We start from the raw sequence: 23,558 nt of genomic DNA, 5'->3' as shown, positions 1-23,558 counted from the left end.
ATCTATGTTTCTGAGTATTGGTCGACTATCAAGGACAATGACCGGTGTCTTGCGGTAATGGAGACGAAGATATTACGTTGGACTAGTTGCGTAACACACTTCGATCACCTTCGAAAGGGCTTGCACCGATCGTGAAAAAATAGCGAAAGAGGCATCTTCAATCGTGTGGTCACTTAATTCGCGCTAATTAGAATTCATTTGTCGAGATTGGTGTGAACATAGAGGCCCCAACAGTAGTTTCGCACAGTGGATAATGATTTGAAGGCATCCCGATTGCTTCCAGATTAGGCTTTGATAGAATAAAATGGCGCAACCGATTGCAGCGAGCATAGTTCCCTTGGTCAAATGAAGGGGTATGCCTGATGTCATAATTTGCAATTTCGCACAGGCGTTTGTTTGTCATTCGACATTTTGTTACGAAATTTAGTGAAAATATGTGTTGGTCCAAGGCTGCATGTTGGATTTAGTTAATTCGACAATACACGCGCTACTGTTAATTTTCCATTTAACTCCTTATTGTTATTAGACATTTGTTCACCGATTTGATGCATCTGTTGCCCGGTCAAAGCAATTATCGTTCGCATATCATAAATCGGCATACATTCTATTTGGATAAACGTGCTTTAAAATATGCTGTGTGAATATGCATTTTTCAACTACTTTTTAGACACCACCCATTTCAATTACATCAAACATCTCCAAAAAAACTCCAGTTACACAAGGTCTGTCGCAAAGTAAACAATACTTTTTCATTTCAGTTTATACTGATGTTCAGACCAATATTGGCTAGTGAATTCATAAAAATGTCAAGCGATGATGGATTTACGGTTTCTTACCAGGGCAGAGGGAAATCGTCAGGGGCTGCCTGACCTCTGCCCTGGGAGCAGCGTGACCGAAGCAGCTCGCAGATGGTAAACGCTCCTTTATATAATTCGCAGAACACGGCATGCCTACGAATTATATTGAGCGCAAATCTGCCTTATTGATCAGAGCTTAGCCAGAACTGAAAATATTTTCTGAGAATTGTGGGGTCCTAAGTCCGCATCAATTTAATGCCGGACCGGACCGGAGGGGTCTGTCGACCAAAAAAAGAGGGAGTAAGTTGCTCCCCATTTGGTCCGGTCCGGCATTAAGTTGATGCGGACTGCCGTGGTAAGAAACCGCAAAGCCGTCATCGCCTGATATTGTTGTAAAGTTTGGGTGCCAACCCTAAACGAGGGGTCTGTGGACCAAAAAAGAGGAAGTAAGTTGCTCCCCATTTGGTCCGGTCCGGCATTAAGTTGATGCGGACTTAGGACCCAACAATTTTAAAAAAATAGTGAATTCACGTTGATGCGAATTACGTGACCATACCATCGAAGACCCCCCCGGATATCCTCATTTCGGATGTGATCAAAACGCGTCACGCCATTAATCTAATGCAGCATCTTCGTCTCCATTACCCCAAGACGTCGTTCAATGTCTTTTATGGTCGGTCAACACTCAGACCCATAGAGGCCGACAGGACGCACGACACTGCGGACTTGAAAAGCTCGTTGATACGAGTTGATAAGAGCACCAGTTGTGGAACGCCACTTTATCCAGGTTGCACTAATGCGTGAAGCAATTTCATAATGTAGTTCTCCATTGGCTGATAGCATTGACGCGAGGTATTTAAATCGCTTAGTGCTGGGCAGGTCACTGTCGCTGGCAGTAATTGCGCCTGTTTCTTGAGGATCGGTCCACAAAAATGCAGTTTTATAGATTATTCAAATGCTCGAGATCACTTTTGCAATTAGACGCTAGGAAAACATCATTTCCATAAAGCATTGTATAAGGCGCTGGACTTTGGATGACCCGTTTGCCAATGTCCATAACAAGAACAAAGAGGAGTGGTAAGCGGGTGCTTGATGAACACCAACTGAGACTCGAAGCGATTTTGATACACCCGCCATACTTCGATTTTTATTTTGCGAATCGTGGTAGAGCAATTGAACCCAGCGCACGAGTTCTTCTGGCACTAAGTGTTGTCGTAGAGCACACCAGATGAGTTCGTGTGGCACACGGTCAAACACTTTCGCCAAATCCAGATATGCAATATAAAGAGGGCGATGATTCTCTATGAGTAACACCGCAGCGTTTATTGCGTAGTTCCACAGTTCTTGACAAATCCCGTTTGATTCACGGTTATTTCAACGATTGTCACTCTGCTGGACTACCTTTCTCTTTCCATATTGGAACAGTGGTACTTTCTTGCCAGTCAACTGGTGTTCTACCTTCCCCAATAACCCAATTAAAGAATTCCAGAGCTTAGGTACGACGTCTTCAGGTCCTGTGGCTTTCCGCGATTTCATTTGTTTCATTGCTTCCTCCACTTCAGGACTTCAAATATTGGCAATGCTTGTGGTAGTGGAGAATGAACAAATTCTTCTGTTGAAATCTGCCCGAAATATTCACGCTATCTATTCGTTGCGGTGTCCGCAAAATCTCCTACCTCATTGCGCGCTCCAAACCTCTTTCCCCCATGTCACCTATTACTGTCTGCCTTTTCATGACCAATAGGTCGTCGGTAATGATGACGATCATTACGTTGCAGATCTTTTCATCGAGAAGTTGCCAAGAGGTATCTTTTTCGGCATCAGGTCAACCTGTCTGTGGTGCCTACGCGCTGAAGAAGTGAATGATGCGATCAGTTGATATAATCGTGATGAGCCGATCATCAAATCGTTCGACTTCTTTAAGGGCAAGACGAAAGCCCTCTGAGATGACAATGCCAACACGGTATTGACTGTGTGGGCTATCAAAATAGAGAAGTTTTTATCTATTTCTACCGCGTTCGCGTTCTAGATCACAGTTTTGGCACCAGCCCATCGCGTTTTTTGCAAAGCGCAGATATCAGTGCGCCTTTTCCGAAGGGCTGTTGCGAGTTTTTTTGGTCTTGCTAGTTAGGGTGCCAATATTTAGCGTGAGGATGCGTATTTGTTTTGCTCGGACTAACTTACTTACTTCCTACTTACGTTGCCTTAAACCCCCCTCCTTTACCTGGGCTTGGGACCAGCATGCTATGATAATACTATGGCTGAGTTTCGAACCATACATATATATGTGCGCATATAAATTGATACAATGCATCTTCACGCATTTCCACTTTGCGCACAAAAGCATAGATATGTGAACAAAAAACCGCTGATATCTCGCGTACACACATGTCCATCATATTGACTACTACCCGCAAGCTTTATTAGCACATACGAATACGTATACATGTCTGCCTCGAGTAATTGACACTGATATAATATAAATAAAAAAAAGCTAGAAAGGAAAACCAAAATGTCCCCATGGGCCCCGTCATTCATACACTCCTTTTCAAAATTATAACCGCACGGCAAAATTCTAAGTTCTATAGTTCTCGATATAGATGCAGCTGTCTCATTTTTTCAGCAGTTAGTGTAATAGTCTGTTGTTCGAAATATACCGACTAACGGTGTTAGTCGCAACCGTTCAGAAATATTTCACAGAAAACCGGTTTTGTGCTATTTCAAAAGTATAACCGCGCGCGACTGATACTGTTTGTAGGCTGCTGAAAAAACATATTTTTGTAAAATTGTTAGTTTCTTTTGATCGATTCTGCTCATTGATTAATTTTTTTTAAATATGCCACGAGGGGTTAAGCTTACCGATTATGAAAAAGGGCAAATTAGTGCCTTATTTAAAGAAGGTATATCAAAACGCGAAATAGCGTCAAGAATAGGCAGATCGGATCGAGTAGTTCGTAATTATTTAAATAATGTGGACAATTAGGGTACTAAAAAGCGAAAAGGAAGACCTAGAGTGCTTTCCGATAGAGATCGACGTTCCATAAGCAAAGCGACTTCAAATTCCACGAACAGTTTAAGAGGCATAAGGAACGAATGTAAGCTTTCTGTATCGATTCCGACCATATGGCGGCAAATAAATCGAAATCCTAATCTCGTACGGGAAAAAATGAGGAAAGCACCACGATTACAGCAGCATCATAAGGATGCTCGACTGGAATTCGCCCGAAATAACATGTCACGACATTGGGATCAGGTATAACCTTTTTGTTGGCGGATGTTTTCAGCAAAATTATCTTTTATTTTTGATTAGGTAATTTTCTCTGATGAGAAAAAATTTAACTTAGATGGTCCGGATGGTTTTGATGGCTACTGGCGAGATTTGCGTAAGGAACCACGATATCTGTCCAGAAGGAATTTCGGAGGTGGAACAGTTATGGTCTGGGGAGCCATTTGTAGTAAAGGTACAGTGCGTCTAGCATTTACATCGGCGAGAATGAATAGCCAGGAGTACCAGAATGTTCTGCAGGATAATCTCCTTCCTTTTATAAACTCTTTTGAGGGCAATGAAGTAATTTTCCAGCAAGATAATGCCAGCGTACACGCAAGTAGGTCCACTAAAGCCTGGTTGGAAGCGAATTCCATAGCCACACTTGAATGGCCAGCCTGCTCACCAGACTTGAATCCTATAGAGAATGTCTGGGGATGGCTAGTCCGACAGATTTACTCCCAGGATAAAGAATATTCTTCCAGAAATGAGCTGAAAGAGGCCATTGAAAGAGCATGGCATGAGTTGACACCACAAATGCTCTCAAAATACATTCATTCGATGCCTAATCGAATCTTCGAAGTGATTAAAAAGGGAGGAAACACTATCGATTATTAAGCCATGAGTTAGGTCTGCCCATTATTGTTTTATTTATTTTTTATGTAACGAGGTAATTAATGCGGTTATAATTATGAAAAAGGACAATTTTACTTTTTTTCTCAATTTGTTATGTTTTTACACATTTTTTAAGCTTAATTGCTATTTTTAGGTTTCATTTTTGTTACATTATGTTTGTTTTTATACATTTTCGAATTTAATTTAAGTTTGGTTATTTTCACATCTTTTCATAATAAAAAAATTTACTCAGTAATCATGCGGTTATAATTTTGAAAAGGAGTGTATAAGTTCACTTTATATGATGATCACGTCATACATGGCTTAGAATGCAATAAATTTACGTGAAATGCAAAATTTTGACCTTCTATAACTTTGCAAGCAATAGTTGGACTGCGTTCAATCTTTTCAGAATTATGTCTCAACTGCAACTTCCCAAAATTATCGCCCCTTTTGTAGCCATGGAGGAGCCGGGGACCGAATCGAGGACACAGGACACGTATGGAGGACGCAGAAAACAATCAACCTGATGGTAGGAGAGAAAAAGACAACGATAGCGGTGGAAATGTGCCAGAAGAGGGTGCTAACCAGGTTTGTTGTAGTAGTGAAGAGGGAAAACCGGGTGTGTTTTTGCTTAATGTTTCAAAAAAATTGAAAATTGGACAGTGAACTGTCAAATGAAATGGGCATTTAACTCATTCCATAGATACAAGTCTGCAGGTTGGGATGGCATCATTCCTGCGCTAGTAATAGAGGGAATGGATCCCCTGGGTTTACATATTCGGAATATACATCGCGCATGCCTAGCACACGCTTATATTCCAATTAAATGGCGTGATGTAAAGGTGTTATTCATTCTCAAACCAGGCAAACCCACCTAGACAGACGCAAAAAGCTTCCGACCGATCAGTCTAACGTCCTTTCTACTAAAAGGACTAGAAAGACTAGTAGATCTGTTCATAAGGGATACACACATTCCTAAGTGGCCAGTTCACCATATTCTACACGCCTACCAGAAAGACAAATCCACAGAAACAATACTCCATGAACTTACGGCAAAAATTGAAAAGGCGATGTTCGAAAAAGAATACGCCTGAGGCGCACTTATGGACATTGAAGGTACCTTCAATTATACCTCATTCGCGGCAATTTGTGATGCGGCAAGACAGCATGGAATCGAACCGCTGCTAATCATATTTCACATGCTAGAGTGGAGAAAAATCCACATATCGGTCGGCCAGAAGTCTATTGAAGCAGGATGTCTCAGGGGTTGCCCACAGCGAGGGGTTCTCTCCCCACTGTTATGGCTCTTGGTAATGGATACCCTGCTGTGGCTCCTGGAGGACAAAAAAGTCTTCGCGCAAGCATTTTCGGACGACCTAGTCGTAATAATTACCGGTAAGTTTGCGGACACAGTATATGACTAGTATATGGCTACTCTTCATGGAATCCACAGTTGGTGCCTCCGCAATGGATTCACGGTGAACACTAGGAAGACTGGACTAGTTATGTTCACTAGGAACGTCAGGTAGGGCAGCTATACGCTACCCACTTTAGCAAGGGCGGAAATCCAGCTGGCACAAACAGTCAAGAACTTAGGAGTACATTTCGACTCCAAATTAACGTGGAAGCACCATATCCAGGAACAATATCAGAAATCCTGCAGATTTCTCTTGTGCTGTAGGAACGCGATAGGTAAGACCTGGGAATTTTCACAAAACGGATATACTGGATGTATACAAATAATAAAACCCATTTTGTTGTATGCATGCATCGTTTGGTGGCCAAGACTAAACTTTGCTTACAGCAGGAAGCTGCTAACATAGATACAGAAACTTGGTTGCCTAAGTATTACTAGAACAATAAGTACTTCGCCGAATGCGGCACTTGAAGCTATCCTAAATTTACCCCCCGTTCATTTGGAGGTGAAACGGAAAGCAGCCAACGACGCATGTAGGCTCGATACCATTGGGGCGTGGAAAGGCGGCCAATCACACGGTCATGCGTCTATCTAGAAATTCCGGTAGCCCTGATGCCGACCGATCATATGGTTTCCAGGATCGTCTTTGAGAGAAGAGAAGAATGGTCGATAAATGGCCATGAGTCTTTTCAGATTACAGAATTAATAATCTTCACCGACGGGCTGGATCTACAATGGTGGGGCCAGAACCAGCTTTTGGGATCCGACCATCCACATCTACTCTGAAGGGCGAAATGGCAAGGATTCAAGCAGCCGAGTGAAGAAATTTGAACTCTTTCCGGCAGACGAAAATTCTTGCGAAAGAACCTGGCAAAGCGGCATTTTTGTTGTCCCTTAAGAAGTGGGACCTGAAAACCCTAGTAGGGCTTTGAACGGGACACTGCTCCTTAAACTACCATATGGAAAAGATTGAGGCGGTGGTTTTGGCTATGTGCAGCCAATGTGAGGAGGAGGAGGAGACGGCCGTGCACTTTCTATGTAGCTGCCCGTCTTTAGATCTCAGAAGAAGACACCTAGGCAAGATTTTCTGCAATGTAGAATCTGCACACTCTCATCCTCTGGAGAATGTTCTCAGATTCGCTAAAGTCTGCGGACACCGTAGGCGGAAAGCCATTGAATAGGCGATTTACGGAAATAGTACAATGAGCCTAACAATGGCCCGAGTGCTCGGAGCTGCGGCTCCCCCCAGTAAACTAAACTAACTAACTAACTGTCAAATAACCTTTCGATGTGTAAACTCCGGGAAAGGCCATACCGCAGCCGAATGTTTGCTGACTGAAGCAGAGGGCAAGGAAAAAACCGTCTGTGTCAACTGCGGAAGCGGAGGGTATCCGGCTTCGTACCGTGGATGTCCTGAATACCGCAATGTTAAGGTCACAAGGCAGCAGGCGTCAAGATCGGCCCAAAGGATGAAAGTGTCAGCGCCATCGAACAGTACCGTACCTTCGGCACCAATCGTCCCGGGGTTCCCGTTTGCAGAAGTAGTCCAACAAGGGGGAGTTAAGAAACCTCAACAAGATGTAATTAGCAGGATGAACACCATCTTCAATAAAATATGAACTATGTGTGAAAATATGCTGCATACGTTACACGTACACAATACAAAAATAAACAGTATAACAGAATATTTACACAAACAGCATGTCCGCTGCTAGGTCTGCAGTCACAGCGGTACCACTGGATGGTCTCCGGATCATCGGGATTAATGTGAATTTCATCATAAGAATCCACCGAAGAGCGGCAGCTCCTTGATTTCACTGCCAGGCAACAATCTGCCATTGTCTTGATTTCAGAAACCCAGCTCAGTCCGAGGCATTCGATAACATTCAAGAATTTTGAATTCGTGAAGAACGATAGACGATGAGGGGAGGTAGTATCGGAATACTTGTGGGTCGCCATTATCGTTTCAGGTATATTAATAGGCCTGAATTTGAAATCTTGAATGTTTGGAAGTCTCTTGTATTCTGTTTTCACTGCCTAGAGGAAGGAATTTATACATTCTGTCAGTTTATGCAGTGGGAAACATTCGAGCCAAGATCAAGGAGGAATTCCATTATCTGTTTACGATATTCGAACTGAACAGGCTGCATAATTATTATATTATAGCCGGCGACTTGAATGCTGAGCATACCTCGTGGCTAAGCGCCACAAACAATCCCAAAGGGAAATTCCTCAACTCTTGGATAGAGTAATATTAGATAAAGTATAAACGTGAATTATATGGATCAGATAGTCCAACCTGGTCCAGGGCAAATTCCTATCTGGATTTGTGCATTGCTCACGCCTGAAATTTAATTTTAAGAATCCTCAACAGACTCTATAGACTCTTCCTCACGATAGCGATCATAACGCTATTCTTAGTGAAATTCTCTCTGATGGACGAAGAGCTCGCCTTCTGCAGTGGCGTCCACAGGCTGAACTTTAAACATACAGATTGGAAGAAATTCCAAGGGAGGTTTATTCGGGGATATTAAGAGGAATGCCCACCTTCTTGATGGAGGAAAACGATAGTACAATTGCGCCAGGTGACAGGAACTTCAGCAACGAGGAAATACTTCAGTACCTTCTCAAGCTGGAGAACTTGACACTGGATACAATTGGAGATGTGGTCCCTAAGATTAAATCTCGCAATTATATGGAACGGATATGAAACTGCAACCATGAAACGGTTTAGAAAAGCGAAAAGCTCATTCGCGTCAGGAAAATCTATCGGAGATATGGGGACTATCGTCATCCCATATTGGTTGAGTTCAAATCACTTCTTAAGATCGCGCAGGATCTTATCCGCCAATATTACATAAATGAAATGAACTCCCAATGGCGGGAGAAGTTAAAGGGTATTTCACCAAGCGATTCAGACTCCATGGTTACAAAGATAAATATGTTATTCTGGAAGAAGTCACGAGTAACTGTGCCGAGAATTAAAGTCGGTGGTAGCGAGATACAACACCTCATTGATTCAGGTATAGACACGAATAGTGTAACTGCTGATGCGCAAGGCAATTACATCAGTGATGGATGATGCTCTGAAACTCTAACTTATAGGGGAGTACTTTGAATCGGTGCATCGGCCCAAAACGGACACAGAGCCAACGCGGCTTTTGGAAATTGTAGAACGAGATGTCCGCAATTTCAAATATAGCCTGTACGGAACTACAGTTCTTCAGTTTAGCTCTGCATTGCAGGCTGATCTCATACCGAGTGATAATCTGCTAGATTACTTTGTCTTATGTGGGGAATTAACCACCATATTTAGAACGTTAAACAATAAGAGATCATCCGGTATGGATGGCATTCCCAATGTGGTCCTCAGGCATTTACCAGACATTGCCATTCGTAATTATTGCATCTTGTTCAAATAATTTATTGAACAATTCTTTCTTTCCAGGACAATGGCAGAAAGCCCGAGTGTTCCCGATTTTAAAGAGAGGGAAGGATTCATCCAGTCCTAAGAGCTACCGTACAATCAGTTTGCTGCCTAACATCAGCATGGTGTTTGAGGTTTTGGTATAGGAAGCCTTGAACGGGCATATCAAGAAGAAGCAATTATTTTCGAATGCGCAATTCCGATTTCGATCTGGACATTTGACAATACATGGAATAACGTAGTTAACGTCTGATATTTGCTGGCGGATTAACAATGGTGACTGCGTAGGCTTGCCTTATAGACATGGAGAAGGCCATTGATACCGTCTGGTTGGATGGACTGATTTTCAGGCTCCTGCAGAATGAGTTTCCCAGCCACTTCGTAGCGATGATGTGTAGTATGCAGTATGGCAAGTGCTTTGTCATTACGGACGGAAATCTCACTATTAGTAGAGAATTTCATATTCTGAATGGATTACAGTAAGAACAGTGACTGCACCTACACTTTTCGCAGAATCTGCCAGCGAATTATCCAACTTGCTTCGAGTTTAATAAATCTCCTAAAAGGTCGTTGGTTGCCTTTGCTGATGATCTGATAGCCTACATGGCCCACAAGAAGGTAATTGAGGTGCAAGTTGAACTTCAGAAGATGTTTAATGATATTAAGTTCTTCACGAACAGTTGGCGGATGAAAATCAATGCGCAAAAGTGTGAAACGATTCTGTTTCGAAATTCCTTGGCGTACACCAGTAGAACTTGGAAAGGAATTGGAAGAGATTTCCATATTGTCGCAAACGGGGGATAGTTCTGAGCGCATTCCTCATAAGAAGTGCGTTAGATACCTGGGTGTGCGTCTGAACGATCGTCTTCAATTTAACGAGCACGTTCATGTCTCTTCGAAGACTTTTTTATGCTCCCCATCTTTGCCGGAAGGTTAAGATTATTTGCTATCTTACTTTGGTTAGACCGGTGCTCACCTATGGGTGTCTTATCTGGTGTAATTTGAGTGCTAGTACAAATGGAGAAAATAAGGATCTTTGAAAGGAAATGTCTGCGTGCTTGCACTGGGCTTATAGGACTGCTTCGTCAAACTAGTGAGCACTATGTAACTAATGAAGTGATGTATACAGCTGCTGCTTTGCCAAGAATTGACACAATTATCGTCAGATTGATTCGGAATCATATAGTGCGATCTGCTTCGCATGGTGAGAGCCCTTGGGTTTCGCAGCCGTTCTACCCAAATGATGGGTATTTCGAAAAAACTCTCACGACAGGCTTCATTTCTCCCGAAGCGTTCGTATATCTTGACAGGAATGGTCTAATTCTTGATTCTGTCGGTGATCCGGTTATGTATCATATACATAGAAGGGCCACGGACAAAAGGATAGAATACCCCCCGAATTTGACAGTGGGGGCTCCGGGATTCGACTGGAGATACTCCAATAGCGAGAGCAATTGATATTAAGCGGGATGAAAAAGAGAAATCTTGGTACTGGTGGCTGCGGGATACCGAGTAGCGACGGCTGTGCTCAGTTCTGCCATTTGTTTCTTGGTGGGGCTTTGCAAATATGTACATATTGAACTGCTGCTTTTGCCTCTAGTTGTAACTTATACATACATATGTTATTCTTTATTTCTTTGTAAATATTACAACTTGTTATTAGTACTTTTTCTTCCTATGGATGTTATTGTAAAAAAAAAAAGGAAAAAGTATATAAACCGAAAGGTAAATAGTTTTCTAATTATGATAGTTTTGAGAACAATAATTTATATTAAAAGTATCTCTTGAAGCTATCAAACATTTATTATTACTTTCATATTTCTTTATTTGCCACTAAGGCCAAGTGAATTCCTGTCGGGTTTTTGACCATTTCCCGACAACTTATTGGAAAATTAGATTTTTATTTCTTACTGTTTCTCTTCTCTGTCTGTCTGTTCTCCACAGTGGCCATTAGGTTTAAGTTATTTTTCTTTTTTTTGTAAATTTCTATATAAATCCTAATATAACTATTTCTTAAATATAAAAAATGATTTTAAAAACTCAAAAACTCCGTTCAGCCGTTTTTGAATAAACCGCGTGTGGCAGACTGGTGAAGAAACGTGATCTTTTTAATATCAGAAAGTACCCAAATGAGCCAGATCCGAAAAGAAAGCCACCACGAGAAGTCAAATGTGTCACATTTGATTTGTTTCTACGAGTACGTATTTGCGCGTGAGACCGCAATACCGTAAAAATGGCAGCTGACACCTTTCGCCTGATAATGCGCCGGTTCATGTTCGGCACTTAACTTACATTTTAACCATTAGCCGCTCACCTGATTTGGTACTTTTTGACTTCTATCTTTTCAAACAACCACATTTGGCACCGGCTATATTGAGACTAGGCGCCAATCGCGATTCTGAAGGAAATTCCTACAGAATGGTTTAAAAATTCATTCATTGATGTGCACGGAGACTATTTTGAAAAAAAAGATGGCTCCTTTTAAAAATAGGAAAAAATTGTTGATTTTGACTTTGTAATTGACTATATTTAGGCCTGGATTCATTGGTATGAAAGGAACTATTATACATACAGAAGCTTAACAAACTAAATTCTAGCATCTTGTAATGAATCCGCTTTCTGATTCTCGCAAAAAAGGGGTACATTCATAACATTGGAGTATTGAATTTTGCAGAAGCATAAGTTTTACTTTAATGCATAAAATAGACAAATTTCGAGCAAATCTTACCTATTTATTATTGTAAGATATAATCTTATAGCAGTCTGGGTACGGAAATTCTTATATGGGAAAATTATAAGGCCTTTTACACCCAAAACAGGTTCCGATTTACTTATTATTATTTAGGTTCCTTTTTTCTGCTCTTGTTAGATTTTTGCTCCGTTTTGGTTTCCCTATTGTGGGGGCGGGATGTTATCAAAAGTTTTACGGGGTGCAACCTACGGAAAATACGCCGGTTTGTTTCAACTAGATTTTTAAATGAAATCGTACTCATTCTCTAGTCAATTTTAATTGTATTTGCTTTTAATTTTTCTTCTTCAGGTTTTGAGCGATTTTGCTCGGTCAAAGGTCTGACCTGGATGGTGTCCAGAGGCTGCCAAAACGCAATTTAACGAATCGAGTCATCGTTTTTTAACTTCGTCACCGCAACAACGCCTCTCTCGCAATTTCTTCTGATCGGTGCAACCCTATATCGACCGCGAACGCAGTCTAACTCATCTTGAAGCACTCAGAACCGGGTCCATTGTGCGTTCGACGCAAACGATTCCGAGTCTCCCGTTTCGGCCCTGTACCTTTTGACGTCGCACGTTTCGGCGCTGTACGTTTCGACGCCAAATAATAATATTTTAGTCACTATTTTTTTAAAATTAAATAATATCTTGGCGTATTTTCGTTTTGAGCACCCCAACCATAGAATGTTGCTAGTTGCATTTTTCCATTATTCTGCAAATTTTTTACCAGCCTAATGTGGACCGTAGCATTTAAATGTAATGAAAGATGATCAAAATATTGATTTATGGGCATACATGAATACGATTATATAAAAGTGAAACACCATCATAGGAAGTAGTATGGAAAAAAACAGTAATCAGAGAAAATGAAAATCGGCGAAACCAGAAACACAAACTCCGGAAAAAACATGGATAATCAAAAATACAACTCAACACCTCTCTCAACAGACAAGTTTTTTAAAGTTTCATCATCATCATCAACCGCCCAGCAACCGATAAAAGGTCTAGACCTGCCTTAATAGAGAAATCTAGACATCTTGGTTTTGCATCGAGGTCCACCAATTCGATGTCCCTAAAAGCTGTTTGGCATTCTGACATACGCCATGCTCCATCTAAGGTAGGGTCTGCCACATCTCCTTGATCAACCATAGATGTTGCTCTTTTAGACTTTCCGGGCTGGATCATCCTTATTTATACGGTTTATGTGATCCACCCAAGGCAAGCTAGTGAGTGGGATTTTATTGATAACCAGATGGTCGCGGTATCGCTGACATAATTTCGTCGTTGCAAAGGCTACGGAATCGTCTATCCTCAGGTAGGTGGCCAGCAATTCTTCGGAGGATGTTCTCTCGATAGAGGCCAGATCCTCGAGGAATTCTTGAGGACTGGCAACGTAATTGTCTCTTACAGAAAAAAACTACAGTAATACCCTATGGTGAGACGTTTCGAGCGAAACAGTCTCTGTAAGCTGAAATAGGCTCTGTTGGCTGCCAAAAACCGGGCGCGAATTTCATCGTCATAGTTGTTATCGGTTGTGACTTTCGACCCTAGACATGAAAAATTATCAACAGTTTCAAATTTGGGGTGAGAGTAATGAGTGGTATAAGTAACATGCTCGATGTGAGGCATGATCTGCTACATCTTCCTTTTCTACCAAAGACTACCCTTACAGACTATCCGAGCTGCGTCATCTCGCGTAGAGAAAATGAAATGTGCTGCTTATTTGCGTTGAGTGAAACCTCTTTGGTGGGGGCCAATGATATTCAAGGCGTATGGGACTATTCAACCTAGCAAGATAGCAGAGCATATCTTCTAGATGGTACTTAGAAACGTAACGCATCTATAATTGCTGCATTGGGTGATTTCTTCCTTTTTATGTATGGGACAGATAATGCTTCGTTGCCAGTCGTCGGGCATTGATTCGATGTCTCACACCATGAGCATCAGATGATAAACCACTTGCTGCTTCCATTTTTAAATAAATCGGTTGTAATTTCATCAGCCCCTGGCGATTGATGGTTTTTAACCGAATGGATTGCACGGAGTGTATTCTCCATGCTTGGTGATGGTAGCATTTGTCCGTCGTCTTTAGTTAACGGGACTTCAAACTCGCCGATATTTTGGTTGTTGAGCAGTTCATAAAAGTACTCCACCCATCACTCCAATATGCTCAAACGGACGGATTTGATGGTACTTTACTGTGCTACACTTCTCGAGTTTACAGACCTGTTGGTTCTCCCAGGCTTCCTTTTTCCCTCTGTGTAGTTCGTTTTCTTTTGTGAACTTAAATTCATCGTCGGACAAGTTAGCCTGACTTTTTGTATGTTTATGGCCGTATCAATGATAATGCTCTTCATCTCCAGCACCTCTGTTAGCTCCGGTTATTGCGGCATCCACTCCCTTCTTGTAGGTGTTACGGAGGGCTTTGTTGGGGATAGCTTCAGTATTTATTCTCACCTGATTGCCAGAGAGGAATCAAGGCCGTGTTCTAATTTGAGCTGTAGCACTATACCTACGATTATTGGTTTCCCCTATATGTTCTGATATTCATCAACATTAAGATGTGGGGCATTCGATTAACATATAGTCAATTTGGTTGAAAGTGGCCCTGTGTCGGTAGGCCCAGTTATGTTTGAGGACTGCTTTTCGCTGCAAACCAGGCACTTCTAACAACCATTTCTAACTGCTAACTGAATAATCAGGAGTCCGTTAACATTAGGTGTTTTTATGCACATTATGGGAACCGACGTATCGCCTGAAATCTCTGTGCTTCAAAACCCCCAAAATTGATTTTTATTTTTATCCGAGCACATGCTTTACGGGGTGGCCGGTATAATATATGGTGTAGTAGCTTTTCTCTAGGAAATCGGTGCCTGTCTAGCGGATCTCTTCCAAGCTGTGACGTGAGCTTTATATTGGGACAGGGTACCTTTTAATTGCTTAGCAGCTCCTTTTCTGTACAGGGAGCGTATGTGACAATGTTCGCAAATCGTAAGTTCGCTATGGGTGCCGGGTTCGTCATGTAGAGTATTCAGCCCTACCCGACCCCCAACCTTGAGGACCAGTTGGTACAATTCGTTCCGTTTTCAGGCACGGGAGACTCGCCTTCATTGTTTTCTGTCTGCCGGAGGCGGAAATAGGGTTTGGTTATAGAGCTGTTGAGTCTTAGACAGTATTGCTTGAGGCTATTATTGATCTTGTGGATAAGTTGCTCTGTTCCAGCTTTGCCATAATACTCTCGGCAAGCATTATCTGCATAAAACAGACAGTGTGGCAGTGTCCATAAAAAAACAAAGCGAAGTGGCAAGAGGACGCTTCCTTGAAGAGTACAAGTACTTTCTTTGACGTTCATAATCGTCGGTAATCGCGTATTTTCTCTTTTCCCACGAAAACGCTACCTTTGTATTCGTCACGCTATTTTGTTGTTGCGTCCATGTTCACAATCGTTTAATAACCATTTATTTGCAAGTACCGAGTCATGAGTGTTTGCAAAATGGGTCATACGCTCGTCATCCTCTGTACGTGTTTCAGAGCCTTTTCCCCTAATGTCGATGTAGTCATTGGCATTTATGTCTAGTAGTTACCAGAAAGCATCTTTTCCGACATCGGTTCAACCTGTATGTGGTGCGTATCCGACTTTATTTAACACGATCCTTTTCGGATGATAGCGAATGCGATTAGGTAGGATTTAGCATAATGGAACAAACACTACTCCTTTATCTGGATTTGAGACCAGCATGATACGCCACAAAAAAGCGGAATTGTATTCAGTTTCAATTATTGTTGTCATAGTCAATTGTATTTGTTTACATTCGGGTTTGCACCTACTTTGCTGATTAATAGACTTAGCTCTGTGCTAAAACCAGTTGATGGAAAATTAGAACAGATTGAGAGTTATATTTCAACTGAAAGTTTTTCTTGGTTCAAATGGTCGGCAAAAGTACGATTTGTAGTATATATTCATCACTTATCGTATTGCTAATGACGTTAGCAAGTTAGCACATTCTAACGTTTACAGCCATTAGAAAACAGTTAATAATATCATCATCTTTGAGTGCTATTGAATGTGTCATATCCATAATTATATTCAGGTTTTTCCTCCTAAGCCACTTCTGTACATAAAATAGTCAAGAACCTCAACTCACCTGTTTTACATGTTATGGTTTGCCTAAAATTTTGTCTCGGCTATTTACCTACTTCTTCAGTCAGATATTTCCTAGATGAAATTAAATCAATAGTATGTATGATGGCCCAAACGAATTGATATCTGCTGATCAGCTAACATATGTGCAAAAATTCTTTGGTACATCAGTCGGTTTTTATTGGATATTTTAGATTAGAATTTTTTTGAAATTCGTTAGGTTTGCGCTTAAAGAGACTAATGTTCTTCGATTCGTGAATAGATTTCCCGTTTGGCGCTTTTTGCTGGAATGTGTTTTCGCGGAATATCTACTTGTAGGTACCAGTACATGTGATAGAAGTGTATAACGTCGAAAAAGATGCGCAATTTGTTTAATCGCCTTTACATAGACGGTTAGATCCCATTGAATATTTAGAGTTTTTGTTATATATTCTCGCGCATCGGTATAGTAATAGTTACATAACTACAAAGGCTTGAAATTTAACTCGATTTGAGCACAAGTCAATTCATAATTGAATTTGAGGCGAGATTTCGTTAATATATCATATTATAGAATTGTCTGATTTACAAAACAAAAGACTTAAGCGGGGAACTTGAAAACTATTTAAAGGTATGCTTGGGAGCAGATCTCGCCAAAATGTAAATATTGACATGTTGAAGTAGTAGAAGTGATATTGGGTTGAAATTTATGTCCACGTTTTTTTTTTACAGTTAATATTTAAAATAAGAAAAGAAGTATTGTTGTACAATTGTTAAATTAGGTACTAGCACTGATGAAGGAGGCACGCGGTCTCCGAGACAATTATGTGCGGAAAAGGAAAATAAAAAAAATTTACAGTATAAGGAACAATATCTAGGTCTTTTCGTAATTTTGGTGTTAGGCATTATTTTTGCTTCGTTGTTCATATTGTTTTGTTCCAAGTGGAATGGGTAACATAAATTAGGAAGCGACTAAAGCTCAAATGTACACTAATTGATCCGTTTTTCACATCATTCGTCAAATTATACTTCTAGCTGTTATGTGAAATGCATTACGTATCTAATGTATAGGAAGTTCACGCATGTTTTTTTAGTGATGTGCCTTCGCATTTGTTTTCTAATTGCTTGATTAAGTTGAAATTGCCGCATTTGTAGAGCATATGGGTCTGCAAACCGGCTATAGACAAACTACTCCACTTCCTATAAAAATATAACACGAATTACAAAGATAAATGAAGTAAGCCGAACTTTCTTTTACACTACAGACCTGAAGTAATAGCACGCACCACAATGGAACTCTTCAGTTCTTACTACCCACCAAATATGTAATATCAGAACATGCAGGAAGTTATATATATTAGCACCGTTGATGGCATCACTCTACACTCAAGGGAAGATCTTGAGTACTGTGGGTTCGATGTTTCTATGGGTCTATGCCCGGTATTTTGCATTCATCTAACAGTTTGCTTGATAGTTCCATCGCGAAATGATCTTTTCCGCCGAGCGTGGATCGCCTCCAATGATGTTGAGATGTTGGCGATTAATAACGGCCGTTCTGATCTTCATTTTTGTGGTAGAGTTACAACGAGTTGATTGCAGTAAAAGTTTTGCCGAAATAATCGATAATAACAATAGTCGTGTGGAAAGTTTAAAAAATGTAAACTTTTTGGTTGGGATCGCGGAACGCGGCGTGAGTTTGAAAAATGAAAGTAGTATTGAAGTACGAGAGTGCGTCAAAGACTTGAAGGTGTTTTTGGAAGCGGTTGAAGCTAATGAAATTTGGGCAATAAAATGTAATTTTTTTTGGTTTCATATATTAAAGCAACAAGGAGGAGATTAGCAGTGAATCAGATTAGTTAATGTTAATCATGTGGAAACTGTTTCGTTACGTTTAAATAGGAGTGCAGTATACTGTTCTAGTTTAAGGAACAAAGGTTCCACTGCCAGGCTCGTTCTGTTAAGTGCAATGCATAGTCTAACATTTTTCGCGACGTTTGTCGTGCTCGTGGTAATACAAAACATATGTGATGTTATGGAATTTAGATGGTGCCTCAAATGTTCCTGATGGACTATTACCGTCATTAACTAAAGTAAAACGATGTCTTCTGATCCTTTTCTCTTTAATCTCATGTCGAGCGATTGTATGCTTCCTCTCATTCAATATAAAATAGGATATACTTTTTTTCTCAAAGGCTTTTCATTGCTTATTTTCGTAGGTTGCCGTCAGTGTATCTACCAATAAAATATTTTGTTGGAATGTAAATCGATAATCCTGTGTACCTTAGGATTTGAGTTCGGTCTTCACATATTTGTAGGCTTACTTTCAGTTTAAAGAGCTTAGCATCTTGTATCTGCGGTTGTCAACTGACTTACTCCGCCGATTTCTATGCAGATGTCCGATTTTAAGTTTTTTGTTTCGAATCAACGGAAAGATTGAAGCTTCTAGTTCATCATAAATGCTATACAAAACCCAGCCTTATTTACTTTGCTATCTGCCATTCTCTCTCATAGGGCCTAATATCCCCCTGATCTGAAAGGCTTTCGCTGCAAGTGTTTCATGGTCTGCTCTTTGCTTTCATAACACCAGACGGAGGAGTCCAATGTATATGGTCAATTAATTATTCCTGTGTATATTTTCTTCATGTGAGTACCACGGGATAATATCTGATTCGAAAGCATTTTCTTCTTTTTAATTTCTTCCATCCTGTTTTTGTCACTGAAAACCAATAAGCCTAAGCATGTACAATTTTCGACCTGTTCAAAATGATTACCGCCCATCCTTTCTCGTCATTTATTGTGAATTCACTTGTTCTCACATATGTCCTTCAAGATGCAGGAAGCTTTTTGCAAAGTTCCTTTCGAACAACTCATTTTATGCTCCAAGGAAGAAAAGCGTTGTTCCAATCTAGAAGTTGTTCTGAAATTGCTCGCCAATTAGCCTTATATCTTAATTGGAGTCACCGATTAATCCTTGTCGTTTGAATGGGCCTGAACGACCAAATGGAGCTGTTAGCTAGCTAGCCGATGCAATATTTGATACAGTGCTAAAATCTATTTCCTGTATTATAGAACTCTTTTCGAAGAGAATATAAAGTCAAATATTGATTTAGATCATTGGGGTCTTCTATGATATCTGCCAACTTCTATTTAATTTTGCCGCCTGTTCTCAGTAACGAAATCTTCTGTAATTTCTTCTGGCCTATTCACTTCTACTCATCCATTCGGTCGTAGTAGAACTACTCTGGGGGCACTTATGCCAGCACCGCTTTTCCTGTAGGAGCTCTGATAGAATCTCATCTATGTTCACCTTTATGTTTAAGATAATAATGGAATTTTCGTTTCGAAGTTCAACAATACCATTGATTATATGTATATGTAACTCCCTAAAAGCTGTCTGAGCTACGCTATCGCTTCATCTGGGGCAGGGTCTGCCTCGTCTTCATTTTCTACCATAGATATTGACTTTATTGACTTTTCCGGGCTGGATTATACTCATCAATATGGGTTACCTACACCCACCGCAACCTGTTGAGGTGGATTTTATCCATTCTGTTCATTCTTAATCGATTTACCGAAAATATTTACCTGCCTTACGTTTAAGAGCTCGATAATCACGACTGTTTCCGTCTCCCTTAAGTATTTGATGTAATAATAAATAAACATTAAATCATCAACGACGCAACAACCGGTATCCGGTTTTGCGCCGAAGTCCACCAATTCGATATCCTTAAAAGCTGTCTGGTGTCCTAAACTACGCCATCGCTCCATCTCAGGTAGGGTCCGCCTCGTCCTCTTTTTCTACCATAGATATTGCCGTATTGACGGTAATGGTATCGCTCATAAATTTCGTCGTTATGTAGGCTACGGAATCGTCCATACTCATGTAGGGGGCCACAAATTCTTCGGAGGATTCTTCTCTCGAACGCGGGCAATTCGCGGGGTTCGCAATTTTTCTTGGTAAGAACCCAAATCTCCGAGGAATACATGAGGATTGGCAAGATCATTGTCTTGTACAGTAAGAGCTTTGATCCTATGGTGACACGTTTCGAGTGGTACAGTTTTTGTAAGCTGAAATAGACCCTGCTGGCTGCCAACAACCGTGCACGGATTTCATCATCGTAGCTATATTCGGTTGTGATTTCCGACCCTAGATAGGAAAAATTATCAACAAAGTTGTAGTCTCCTATCTTTATTCTTCCTGCTTGATCAGCGCGGTTTAATGTTGCTGGTTGGTTGGTTTTTGTTGCTGATGTTGCCACCATTTACTTTGTCTTGCCTTCATTGAAGTGCAGCCCAAGATCTGGTGCCGCCTGCTCGATCTGGATGAAGGCAGTTTGTAGGTCTGGGGTGGTTCTTTCCATAATGTCGACATCGTCAGCATAGGCCAGTAGTTGGATGGACTTAAAGAGAATCGTGCCGCTCGCATGTACCTCAGCATCACGGATCACTTTCTCCAGGGCCAAGTTAAAGAGGACGCATGGTAGAGCATCCCCTTGTCGTAGACCGTTATTGATGTCGAATGGTCTTGAGAGTGATCCTGCTGCTTTTATCTGGCCTTGGTCAGGGTCAGCCTAGTCAGTCCTATTAGTTTCGTTGGGATACCGAATTCTCTTATGGCCGTGTACAGTTTTACCCTGGCTATGCTATCATAGGCGGCTTTAAAGTCGATGAATAGATGGCGCAACTGGTGTCCATATTCCAACAGTTTTTCCATCGCTTGCCACATGATAGGGCATCCCCTTATCGTAGACCGTTTTTGATGTCGAATGATCGAGAGTCGAGAGTGATCCTGTTACTTTTATCTGGCTTCGTACATTGGTCAGCGTCACCCTAGTCAGTCTTATCAATTTCGTCGGGATTCCGAATTCTCTCATGGCCGTGTAAAGTTTTACCCTGGCTATGCTATCATAGGCGGCTTTATAGTCGATGAATAGATGGCGCAACTGGTGTCCATATTCCAACAGTTTTTCCATTGCTTGCCGCACAGAGAAAATCTGATCTGTTGCTGATTTGCCTGGAGTGAAACCTCTTCGGTATGGGCCAATGATGTTCTGAGCGTATGGGGCTATCCGGCCTAGCAAGATAGTGGAGAATATCTTATAGATGGTACTCAGCAACGTGATACCTTTATAATTGCTGCACTGTGTGATATCTTCCTTTTTATATATGAGACAGATAATGCCTCTTTGCCAGTCGCCAGGCATTGATTCGCTGTCCCACACCTTGAGCACAAGTTGATGAACCACTTGGTGAAATTGGTCGCCTCCATATTTCCCCAATTCGGCTGTTATTCAATCGGCTCCTGGCGACTTATGATTTTTAAGCCGAGGAATTGCACGGACGGTTTCTCCTAAACTTGGTGGTGGCAGTATTTGTCCGTCGTCTTCAGTTGGCGGGACCTCCAACTCGCCGATGTTCTGGTTGTTCAGTAGTTCATCAAAGTACTCAACCCATCGCTCCAATATGCCCATTTTGTCGCAAATCAGATTTCCCTCTTTGTTTCGGTAGGATGAATGTGTGTAAGTCTTCACTTGACTTGTTTGTAAAACTTGTGCCCCTGGTGCGGTTGCTCCCTGTACTTTTCTAGTTCACAGACATTTTGGTTCTCCCAGGCTTCTTTTTTCCGTCTGTGAAGTTGCTTCTCCGCTCGATGGAGTTCGTTATAAATCTCCGGCCGTGCCCACGTCCCTTGAGAATTCAACATTACTTGGTGTGCAGCATTCTTCCGTTCCGCTGCTAGCTTACATTCATCGTTAAACCAGCCGTTCTGACTTCTTTTGCGGGGCCAAGTATTTTTCTGGCCGTATTTATGATAACGTTCTTCAGGTGGTTATGAAGATCATTGGTTGATGCTTCATCTTCAGGATCTCTGTTGACTGTGGTTATTGCGGCATCCATTTCCCTCTTATAGGTATTGCGGAGGGCTGTGTTGTGGGTGGCTTGAGTGTTAATTTTCCCCTAATTGTCAGAAGGGATTCTGTTTGGTGTTGTTATATGAGCGCGGAACACCATGCCAACGAAATAGTAATCCGAGTCTATATTGGCCCCGTATATGTTCTAACATTCAACAAGGCTGAGAGGTGGCGGCGTTCAATCAACACGTGGTCAATTTGGTTGAAAGTGGTCCCGGCTGGAGAGCCCCACGTATGTTTGTGGACCGCTTTCTGCGCAAACCAGGTACAACCAGCAACCGTTTGGTGTGACACTGCTAAATGAATAATCCGCAGTCCGTTATCATCTGTATTTTGATGTAAGCTATGGGAGCGAACATATCGCCTGAATACGGGCTCCTTCCCTACTTGGCTGTTAAAATCCCCAAGTATGATTTTGATATCATATCTGGGACAGGCTTCCAGGGTTCGTTCTACTATTTCGTTGAAGGTATCCTTCTCCAACTCTGCAGTCTCCTCTGTAGGGGCGTGAATGTTAATGAGGCTTATATTTCTAAATTTGCCTTCGAAGCACAGAGTGCATAGCCGTTCGTTTATGTTTTGAAAGCCGATAACAGCAGGTTTAATTTTTTGGCTAACTAAGAAACCTACTCCGAGCACATGGCTTACTGGATGACCGCTATAATATATGGTGTACTGACTATTCTCCAAGAAACCGGTCCCTGTCCAACGCATCTCCTGTAACGCTGTTACATCAACTCTATATTGGGACAGGGTATTGGCTAGCTGCTTATCAGCTTCAACTCTGTACACGGAGCGTACGTTCCATGGGAAAATGCGTTATTCCTTTGTCGTTGCCGGGTTCGTAGTTGTGTTATCTGTCTAGTCTGAGGCTCCTGTTGTGGCTTCGTAACAAGTTGGCTTCCGTGTAGGGTTGTCAGCCCTACCCAACCCCCAACCTTGGTACAGTTGGTACAATTTGTCCCGTTTTTAGGCGCGGGAGTCTCGCCTTCATCCTTCTCCGTCTTCGTTAAGAAAGAGCTCCCAGCGGTCACCACGTGGTGGTGGAGATAGGGTTTGGTAGTAGAGCTGTTAGTGTTGGTTCAGCAGGTTTCCCAGGTATTATGTTCCATCGTGGGTAGCAACCCACGTTTCGCCCTGGGACCTATACTATCCTTTGACCACCAAACATTAAATACTTTGACATAGTTGATCCTGGCACTGTGATGCTATGATTAATAGAAATAATCGTTGGTACAACAATCCAATTGGGGAGAGAGAGAGCACTTCATT

General features: G+C 41.5%; 1 protein-coding gene across 1 annotated transcript in view; it reads left to right on the top strand.

The window, feature by feature from the left end:
• Positions 1–17,794: 17,794 nt before the first annotated feature.
• The window catches only part of LOC119658164 (nose resistant to fluoxetine protein 6-like), a 55,057-nt gene continuing 49,293 nt past the window's right edge, over positions 17,795–23,558 (top strand). The window contains exon 1 of the mRNA XM_038065453.1: positions 17,795–18,167. Coding sequence (XP_037921381.1) covers positions 17,861–18,167 — 307 coding nt within the window. The 5' untranslated portion in view covers positions 17,795–17,860. The remainder of the gene's footprint in view (positions 18,168–23,558) is intronic.

Source organism: Hermetia illucens, chromosome 1, assembly GCF_905115235.1.
Source record: "Hermetia illucens chromosome 1, iHerIll2.2.curated.20191125, whole genome shotgun sequence".
Classification (NCBI taxonomy): domain Eukaryota; kingdom Metazoa; phylum Arthropoda; class Insecta; order Diptera; family Stratiomyidae; genus Hermetia; species Hermetia illucens.
This window is presented reverse-complemented; position numbering and strand designations above follow the sequence as displayed.